This window comes from Sesamum indicum, linkage group LG3 (genome assembly GCF_026168435.1).
Source record: "Sesamum indicum cultivar Baizhima isolate 11 linkage group LG3, ASM2616843v1, whole genome shotgun sequence".
Taxonomy (NCBI): domain Eukaryota; kingdom Viridiplantae; phylum Streptophyta; class Magnoliopsida; order Lamiales; family Pedaliaceae; genus Sesamum; species Sesamum indicum.
In genome coordinates this window covers 1,285,129-1,295,736 of record NC_142659.1, presented here as the reverse complement: position 1 = coordinate 1,295,736, position 10,608 = coordinate 1,285,129, and the positions used below count along the sequence as shown (strand labels likewise).

The following is a 10,608-nucleotide window of genomic DNA, read 5'->3' as shown; positions in this document are numbered from 1 at the left end:
ATGTATGTGAAGTAAAATCACACTTTTAGTAAGATAGAGAATTCAATATATTTAGTCCTTTATTTTTACAAAAATTTCAAAATGGTCCCAAAATTATGCAAACTCGACACATTTAGTCTTTTATTATACATGATTTATAAAACTAAATGCGTCGAATATTTTCAATTTTAAGACCATTTAAAATTTGTCTACAGCATAATTAAATGTATCGATCTATTTTATGGAATTTTTAAAAAATAATTTTAAAACTAAAAGAAAAATAAAAACTCAGACAGATGTATGTGCTAATGATTGCTTATAGTTGGAAGCTTTGATTCATCCAAGATTTGAAGCAAACAAGACATGTTAGGAAGAGCTTTCAAGTGCTTATATCACATACTTTTTCCCCATCCCCCACAGACAAGAACACACACACATACACATGTGTATGTGTGTTTTCTTGTGTGTATGTATATGTGTATATATATATATATGTATGTATATACCACCATCATCACTACTTCTCCTCGAGCCCTGCAACCATATCTGTATATAGCTCCAAGTAGATGGAAACCCTCACACGCTCCATCATTTCTCCTCATGCCTTTTTTCTTCTTACGTACCCGAATCTCTATTCATTGCTCCACGCAAACCATAATTTCTTCCCCTCTTCAACACTAAGAAAAAAGAGATTATACGATTCAAATATAATGACATAAATTACAACTGCATTTCTTGAATTTTGTCATAATTATAAATATTTTTTTATTAAATTATAAATAATCTCTTGTGACAGCCTGTATATGTAAATATTCGCTGTGATAACCCATTGTTGGAGGTACTTATAATGGGGTATTTGTAATTTTTTTTTTTAAAAAAAAATGAGGGAATATTTATAATTATGGTAAACTTTAAATAAGTTCATTGTAATTTACCACAAATAATATGTTGAAAACTTAATTAGAAGCTCCTTAAAAAAAAATCAGTCTCCTCATCCTCACTGACGACCTCATCGTCAGTCTCACATCGCTCGGAGCCAGCCGCCCCATCTGATGCTATGTCATCACATTGTTTGCTACGCCTAAACTCCGTCCGGTTCAACTCAAAATCAGACAAATCCTCTAAATTCTCACCTGAGTCAAAAGAAGGACACTTAGACAAACTCATAATCGCGCCAATATAGTCAGGGGAGTAGCCTTCTAAATATGGAGGAAGATCATCCCAAATTTTTTCGGCAGGAGGAACAAAGTCCGAAAATTCTCCTCTACCAAAGCCTATAACCGAAGCACCTGGGGGAGGGCCCTCGCCCCCCCTCCCCAGCTCGTGGCGGATTGGGCCGGAGGTGGAACACCAACCCCCCAGCCCGAGGCGCCGCCTCAAGCTGAAGAGGGCGCCCCCAGCTCAAGGCCGGGAAGGGGGGCACGGCCTCGGGCTGGGAGGGAGGGACTCGCCCCCCCCTCCTCGAGGCCTCGCCTCAACCCAACGATGGGGCGTCCCCCCCTTGGCTCGAAATCTCGTCCCGTGCCTCCAACCACCTTCGCCTTACCCTCCCTTCCGTCGGGCATGTCGTCACCCATCGGCTACTCTCACATTCACCCTCTCCACTCCACATCTCAATCAAAGAAGTAAAAGTTAAGCAAGTGCACCAAATGAAAATAGAAGCAAAAATTTAACTAAGGAAGTTACCTTTGCTAGCCATGTGGAGAGGTTTGGAAATAGAGATGCAAATGGAATGAAAGCAAATGCAAGGGAAAAAATATAAGTATGTAGATGGGAGACAATTAATAGGCCCCAACCACCAACCCACTCCCATTTATTATTTGTAGTTAGTCTTTTTTAATGTTTACTCTCGCACAAAATATTACATCAGCAAGTGCATATTCCATCCGAGAGTGGGGGCTGTATGATATACATTAGTAAAAAATATATTAAATTGTAAGGGTAAAAAAGTAATCTGATATGTGTGAGACACACACTAAGCAAATACAACTCAATACACCATATAATTTTCAACACTATTCTAAATACCAAAATATTAATTTTTTAAGAAGGGTTACTATTCATTGACTAGACACCATTCTCTTGAAAACTGCACCTTTTGCGAAAATTGCATTTCACCTGGTGTGCAATTGCTTCGTGGTAAAATTCTCATTTTATCCTTAAGCACAAAAACCTCGACTACATCATTGGCGCCGTCTGTGGGAATTGCATTTCACCTGGTGTGCAATTGCGTCGAGGTAAAATCCCGATTTTATCCTTTAGCAAAAAAACCTCGACTACATCAGTGAACAATCTATTTCCTAATTTGATTCTTTCTTTATAACTCTATTTGTTTTATTTATTTATTTTGTTTACATTAGAAAATTTTTTATACTTGTCTCCACTTACACTTAAAAAATTGTGTGACTGAGGACCCCGTGCATAACTGTTATTACATTAATAAGGAACTAATAAACACCGATAATGCCTTAGCCTAATGATTCTAAGATTAAAGTTTCATGAACAAGTTTGATGTCATGTATTCTAATTTTACCGGACATGTGGGTATTTGTCTCGCTTTATATGATTTTATTGTGATTATTTATCATTATTAGACATATTAGTATATTGAGTAGACATCATTATAATTTATTATTATTATTAGTCAAAATAAGTAAAAAGGTAACAGAAAAGCTCTGCAAGAAAGCAACTAAGAGAGAAGCATATGCAAAATAACAGAGAACCTTCTTGGCTCAAAAGTACAACAACAATGAGTATCTAACGAACAACTAGTCAGAAGAGTTGTCTAAACCATGATGCATAACAAAGTTGGTGCATGGAGAACTGTGGTGTGAATCGTAGCATCATAAGAAATATAGCGACTCCACGACATATAACAGAGAAAACCTTATCGTCATTAAATAAGAAAAACAAGATAGAAACCCTGCAAAGAAACTGGCTAATGAAGAAGCATATACAAAATAACAGAACAATGTAAGGGCTCGTTCGAATTACTAAAACCTCCCTCTCTAAATTTATAACATTTACAGCCCCGACCCCATTTCAACGGCTAGTAATCTAAATTTGATCGAACATCAACGTTCTATTTCTACAAATATACAAATGTAAATATTCTTTGTATACTCATATTAGAAATGTATGTGTAAAGAAAGGTACTCTTTGATGCAAAAACTTAAAAGAGGAAAAATTTATAATTTCAAAAAATATATATATATATAAAATTACACAAATGAAGATAGTTATAAAACTATAATTAACATGCAACAAGTTCTCATCCTATGTGAAGGAAGCCCATGCAAAACAAATGGGGAGCTTCAAAAGGCATGATATATGATGATGTTGATATCCAGAAAACGCAAGGAAGAAGAAAATTTCTGCTGTCAATTCACTAGAACATCTTGCAGTAGATGAATAAAAATTTGACGCGTGTGTTTCATTGTCCGTTCTTTTTTGGTTTATACATTGCTCTCTGTGGTTGTGTTCTGACGCGTGTGTTGTGCTCTGTGCATTGCTTGTCGTACATTACTGTTCGCGGTCTGTTTGGAGTGTATTCGGTTGGTGTTTTGGTTTCAGGAAATGTCAAAAATCAACGTATTGATTGTTTCTTGACTTTATATGAATAAAATTTCTAGAAGAATTGGAGTCTCTGAGTAGGCAAAACCTTTGATGGCTTCATTTTGCATTTTTTTCTTTTCTAACTATAGACTGTTGATCCACTGCATGTTTCTCCATTTAGTTGCCTTGATTTATTCTTACAAAGTTGTTCCTTAGATACTTATTATTGGTGTACTTTTGGGTCGAAAAGATTGCTTCTCTGATATTTTGTATATGCTTCTTCATTAGCCAGTTGTAGAATTTTAACTTTATTTCTTATTTAACGGCCACAAGGCTTTGTCTGTTTTATGTCCTGAACAGTGGTTTGGTTTTCTTATACTGCTAATTCACAACACGGTGTTATAAGTCATGGTTCACATGGCTCTTCTAACCAGCTGTTAATTAGATAGTCATTGTTGTGCGTTTGAGTCGAGAAGATTGCTTCTCTATTATTTTTTATATGCTTCTTTGTTGCCAGTTTCTTGCAGTGTTTTTTACCTTGTTTCTTATATAATGACCGCAAGGTTTTTCTTTGTTACATGTCCTAGACAGTTGTTTTGTTTCTTATGCTGCTAACTTACAGAATAATTTCACTTGTGTATCATGGTTTGGATGTCTCTTCTAACGAGTTGTTCATTAGATGCTCATTGTGGTTGTAGTTGAGTTGTGAAGGTTGCTTCTGTGTTATTTGTATATGCTTCTTAATTAGTCAGTTTCCTGCAGAGTTTTTATCTTGCTGTCGATAAGGTTTCCTCTGTTATATGTCCAGAGTTATTATGTCCTAGCCAGTGGTTTTGTTTCTTATGCTGCTAATTGACAGCATAGTTCTCCATCTTAAATTCCTTACCTATGACCTTTCAGGACCCAGACAATGCCTCTGGCCTAGACTATGGAGCTCCTTTGAATGACATTGAGAATTTCAAACATCCTCAGAAAAGGTTCAGAGCTGATTATACCTAGTTCCATTGTTGATTTTTGATTTGGTAACATTCCCAATTTCTTTTGTTTTTCCTCTCTGTTTTTGGTAGAGAGGGAATGAGTTTCAGTGTCTTTCTGACATCCATTGAAAAGTCTGGCTGCATCAAATGTACATTGTATATGCTTCGTGGGTTGGAGCCTACAAATCTTTGAACTTACTCAAATTTTTATTCATCTGCTGCAAGATGTTCTAGTGAATTGACAGCAGAAATTTTCTTCTTCCTTGCGTTTTCTGGATATCAACATCATCATATATCATGCCTTTTGAAGCTCCCCATTTGTTTTGCATGGGCCTCCTTCACATCGGCTTATAATTAGGATCCATCTGCATCATGAAACTTATAAATAAGGCAGGTTGCTTGAAATGGAAATTTTTACATTTCATTCTTTTAATAAGTCAAAGCTGCTTCATGGTTAACTTGAACGACACTCCACAACCAATCACAGTGAAAAGAAAAACAAATCTGTATTCTTCCCATGGAGTCCCAAATTAAAATAAAAACCAACAAATGATGGTATGGATCCTATCAGCAACATTGATAACATATATATAAATAATTCACTTCCTACCACAACATAGAATGCAGAATGTTGGTTTTTGTACGTTATGGTCCAAACTCATAATAAATTCTGACTACGACATTATTTGCTTGTCCCAATTGCATCTATACAAGAATACACAAATTCTTAACATTAATTCACTATCTACCAATACAAAGTAAAAATGTAGTTCCTACAAGAGTTAGATGTAGTTAATAATGATCTAGGTGAGCTACTGACCATTCACACAGATATAACCAGCCACCTAGCTGATGTATGACTGGCTAATTGGCCACTACATGCATAACCATTTTTCAAATACATGAGACAAGAAACCTGTTGTTAAAAAATCAAGCAACTAGGCAGTCCTATAATGGAAGCAATATCCAATTGTTGATTTCCTCTCCCAATTCCTGTTACAGGAGTTTTACTTGATACATCATGCATGTATATGCCAGAGGAAACCAAGAAGACGCTAAATTTTTACACTTATCTAAAACATTTGGAACTCCACACTCGAACATACATAAGGGAGAATAAATTTAGGGCCAACAGCCTACAAGATAAAGTGACAAGATCATGCACCACATACATGTAACTAGAGGCCATTGAGCACATGAAGCTATAGGTGATTTATTGACCATTCACACACAGAAAAATTTGTGTGATTGGCTAATTAATCACCATGACTACAGGCATAAGAGAGGTATATATCACAATGATTGCTTAGTAACAACCAACTTCTCAACACAGGCCATGCACACAAGTCAGTCGCCATATACAAACAACACAAGTAGCTAATGAAGAAGCATATACAAAATATCAGAGAAGCAATCTTCTCGACCCAAAAGTACACCAACAATAAGTATCTAACGACAACTTGTAAGAAGAAATCAAGGCAGTTATTGGAGAAACATGCAGTGGATTAGCAGTCTATATTTAGAAAAGAAAAAAATGCAAAACGAAGCCATAGAAGAAAACTGGACAGTAGGGGAAAAAGATCAAACTAACAGAGTCGCAATAAAAAATCATCAAAGTAATCATTTTTTATGTTGGCATTGCAAATTCGAACCGCATGTATTGAATTGCAAAACACCATGTGTCATAAAACTACCTGAATTGAGTGATCGAAAAATGCAGTTCTTTGGTGGCGCTTCGACAGACAAGGATAGCCCCGTGCATTTGTTAGAAAAGACTGGCAACACAGCAGTTCAAAGCAGTGAGAAAAATGATGAAAAACTTACACCTGAATATGGATATACACCTATCATATTTATTGCTAAAGTTGAATGCATATCAGCTTATAAGGTGTAAAGTAGTAACTTAATATGCAGTAGATACCGATGATTTGTCAAATAACTTCTTCAGCTAGTCTTTATAGAGATGTCACCGAGATGTCAACAGAATATAAAGCACTGTAGGGAGTTTTCTTGTTCAAGGTCTTTCTTATGTTTGCTTAGGGATATGTTACTAGTAACAACGAAATTGAAAACCTGAATGTAGGCAATCTTTAAGGAATTGCATACTACCACAGAATTTGACTTACTCTCTAAAGAAGATTAGCAACAACCTAAGGATTATCAGACAGGCAGCTGCATCCATTTCACACACAGGTTATAAGTTATAAAGTAGCAAAGTTTCTTTATTATCTATATTATCTTTTCATGAACTCCTCTATGTGCGCACCTTCCTCATTGTCAGCACTAAAAGCGGCCGCAATACTATTTGCTACAGTACATCCATCATCAAGTAATAACACTGGCTACAAAAGTACTACTTAATCTTACATTTGTATTTACTATGGCTGCCCGAACAGGTTCACCAAACCATCATCCAACTGAAGAAGCTGAAGGTAATGAGTACCTAGTCAACAAAAAGAAAAAGGTTTTAAGACAGCAAAGTATATAAACAATAAACTACAACTTGCACTCATAATATTTTAAGCTCACAAAATATCAAGTGCAACTGCAAGCCGGCTATGGTGTTCACAAAGAAATCGCAAGGAATTCCATAATTCCCATGAATCAGTATGCCCTTCACCCTATATGGAAAATAAAAGGGGACATGAGAGTAAGCTTAAGTTAAAAGAGTCTACATGGGAAACGATAAATGAGCTAAGTATGATGAAATATAATCAACAATAAGAGACAGAAACATGGGAAAAAGCATATAATTAGATGACAGATTCTTAAACATTTTGCTGTCATTCTAGCTTATCAAACAACAAATGTCACCATTAACTTAATTGCTCAAGGCCAAAAGACAAAGATTCAGATTTTAATAGCAAAAGAGCAATGAACAAAATACTGAATAAGAAGACAGAAAGATCTAAATTGATCTGATCTGGTCAATTAGAAATCAGCCATGCCAAATGATAAAAACAAGCGACTTTCAAATTGGAGGACAATGTGATGAACATGTCAAATGGCAGGAATGAACTTTACTCACCATATATTCTGGGTTCCTGGCCTCTTCGTCATTCTCAGACTTCTCCACTGGAATCCTAAGCCACAACTTTAATACAGAAGTAAATAATAAGAAAAAAGGGAAAGGGAATGTATAAAGTACATGAAACAATTAACCAGCAATAGAAATCAATAAGCAGTAATGATATTACTATATGGAAATGGTTCAAAGTTACCTGCATGCTGCCTAAGTTCTGCAAAATCTTATTCAAACATTTTGCATAATTAGTGCAAGAGGTTCCCTTAGGTGTAGGCAGACAAGCCTGCAAATGAAAATCTCGGCTTCTTAAGGAGCAAAAACAACAGTGACTAGATCACAAGCATGAAAGAAAATTCTGAAAAACATGCATGATGAGTATGAGGTGAAATACGATACTCTCATCATGGGATGGAAATGTGGACCCAGAACAAGGTAACAGTACTCCAATATGGTAATTCACCTGCAAAGAGAGATGAGAAGCCCAGGCTAATTCTTGTTTCAATGCAATTTCAGAATCCTTCCAGAGTGTCGCATCTTCAGACTCCAAGTCAATCCAAGAGCTAATTTTGCCTATATAAGTGATGTTAGTCAACGGAGTTTTCCAACTAAGCGATTGGCAACTGATTATCTCTATTCACCAAATTAGCCAATGATGCAGATTATCAAGAATGGATTTAAAATGAACACCTCCAGAAATCTTACATCCTAAGAGATCATTAATAAGTAAATCCTACTGTATCTGATTATCAAATAAAGCAAAAATGTTACACATAGGCCAGTTAACTACAAAAGATCTAAAAGGACAAAATTATAAGGAGACCTAATTACATAAATTAGGATTTTCAACAAGATATAAAGGAATAATAGTAGTCAGGAAGAGGTACAAACCAACAACATGCCTGCTCCACTGTGAAGGGCTTAGAACCAAGTCTGAACCAGCAAATGGCAGAGCACGTGATCTGATTAGTGTCCTCATCCACTTGACTAGGCCTATAATTAGGATCCATCTGCATCATAAAACTTATAAATAAGGCAGGTTGCTTGAAATGGCAATTTTTACATTTCATTCTTTTCATAAGTCAAAGCTGCCACAACCCACAATGTTAGTTTTTGTACGTTATGGTCCAAACTCATAATAAATTGTGACTATGAAATTATTTTTGTCCCAGTAGAATCTATACACAACTTCTTAACATTAATTCACTATCTACCAATACAGAGTAAAAGTATAGTTCTGTAAGAGTTAGATGGAGTTAATAACCACAGCGAGAATCTTAAAGTCTCTCGAATAGGAGGTTATCAACATAATGATCTAGGTGAGCCTAACATTAATTCACTATCTACCAATACAGAGTAAAAATATAGTTCTGTAAGAGTTAGATGGAGCTAATAACCACAACGAGAATCTTACAGTCTCTTGAATAGGAGGTTATCAACATAATGATCTAGGTGAGCCTACTGACCATTCACACAGATATAACAGCCATCCAGCTGATGTATGGCTGGCTAATTGGCCACCACATGCAGAACAATTTTTCAAATACATGAGACAAAAAACCTGTTGTTAAAAAATCTAGCAACTAAGCAGTCCTATAATGGAAGCAATATCCAATTGTTGATTTCCTCTCACAATTCCTGTTACAGGAGTTTTTCATGATCACTTGATAAATCATGCATGTAGATAAAATGTATGTGAATGCCAGAGGGAAAGCAAGAAGACACTAAATTCTTACATTTATCTAAAACATTTGGAACTCCACACTCAAACATACATAAAAGAGAATATATTTAGGGTTAGCAGCCTACAAGATAAAAGTGACAAGATCATACACCACATACATGTAACTAGAGGCCATTGAGCGCATGAAACTATAGGTGACTTACTGAGCATTCACACACAGAAAAATATGTGTGATTGGCTAATTGATCACCATGGAGAGGCATATATCACAATGACTGCTTAGTAACAACCAACTTCTCAATGCAGGCCATGCACACAAGTCAGCTGCCATATACAAACAACATAAGTAGCTAATGAAAAAGCATATACAAAATATCAGAGAAGCAATCTTCTCAACCCAAAAAGTACACCAACAATAAGTATCTAACGAACAACTTGTAAGAAGAAATCAAGGCAGTTAATGGAGAAACATGCAGTGGATTAGCAGTCTATATTTAGAAAAGAAAAAAATGCAAAACGAAGCCATCAAAGGTTTTGCCTACTTAGAGACTCCAATTCTTCTAGAAATTTTATTCATGTAAAGTCAAGAAACAATCAATACTTTGATTTCTGACTTTTCCTGGAACCAAAACACCAACCTAACACACTCCAAACAGACCGCGGACAGTAATGTACGACAAGCAATGCAGAGAGCACAACACAAGCGTCAGAACAGCCCAAGGAGCTTGGTTTCCAGCTGTGGAATCAATATCTCCACTGGCAACCTCAATAGCAGCGACCTCGATAGCAGTCGAACCTACAAGATTTGGACTATGGGACTGATATATGGGCTCGCGTCCTCTAGCGTCCATTATGATATGGTCTGCAAGAAGGAAGTTATTTAAAAACATAATGTATGAAAGCAACATAATTGGAATAAGGAAGAAGACTTATCACTCAAACAACCCCAAATAAGGATTTGGACTATCGGACTGATATATGCAATTTTGCAGTCCCAATCTACTAAAAGTACACTTCTCGAACCATCATTCTAAACCCCATCATTACCTATGTCTTTAGTTAGGACATGACAATAACATGATTTTATATCGTGTTGACTTTCTACGAAATAAAAATAATATTTTAAATACCTAAATTAAAAAATATATCATTGAAATATATTCTCATTTCTCGTACAAAAATAATTAAAATATGTTCATCTCATTAGATATGCTGTAAAATAAAAATAAAAATAAAAACAAAACCAAACGAGATATTATATACAAGCTCAAAAGGATCCTGCACTAGACAAAAAGGCCCAAAACAAAAATATTCTCCTCCCCCCCCCCCCCCTCCCTCTTAACAGCCGAGACCAAATGAAATGAAAGAAGGCGTCGATCAATGTCTCAATT

At 35.9% G+C, this 10,608-nt stretch overlaps 1 protein-coding gene across 2 annotated transcripts; it reads right to left on the bottom strand.

Moving 5' to 3' along the window:
- Positions 1-4,511: 4,511 nt before the first annotated feature.
- LOC105156955 (protein arginine N-methyltransferase 1.5-like) lies at positions 4,512-10,393 on the bottom strand. 2 transcript variants are annotated; one of them, XM_020692873.2, is made up of 10 exons: positions 9,856-10,393; positions 9,421-9,541; positions 8,425-8,543; positions 7,997-8,106; positions 7,733-7,819; positions 7,540-7,605; positions 7,041-7,132; positions 6,879-6,954; positions 6,206-6,286; positions 4,513-4,876 (listed from the first exon to the last, which is right to left on the bottom strand). In XM_020692873.2, exons 3-8 carry the CDS (start codon positions 8,510-8,512, stop codon positions 6,921-6,923), a joined length of 477 nt encoding a protein of 158 aa, XP_020548532.1. In that variant the 5' UTR covers positions 8,513-8,543; positions 9,421-9,541; positions 9,856-10,393; the 3' UTR covers positions 4,513-4,876; positions 6,206-6,286; positions 6,879-6,920. The 2 variants fall into 2 exon arrangements, with proteins under 2 accessions (XP_020548533.1, XP_020548532.1); XM_020692874.2 differs by lacking the exon at positions 9,421-9,541 and having other exon boundaries at positions 4,512-4,876.
- Positions 10,394-10,608: the final 215 nt, after the last annotated feature.

Excerpts from the sequence above, each read along its gene's own strand:
- LOC105156955 (XM_020692874.2), bottom strand. The coding sequence starts at position 8,512 with ATGAGGACACTAATCAGATCACGTGCTCTGCCATTTGCTGGTTCAGAC. Across the intron at positions 8,107-8,424 it reads GTGGAGCAGGCATGTTGTTG|GCAAAATTAGCTCTTGGATT; the intron begins GTTTGTACCTCT and ends TCACTTATATAG. Across the intron at positions 7,606-7,732 it reads AGAACTTAGGCAGCATGCAG|TTGTGGCTTAGGATTCCAGT; the intron begins GTAACTTTGAAC and ends TCTGTATTAAAG.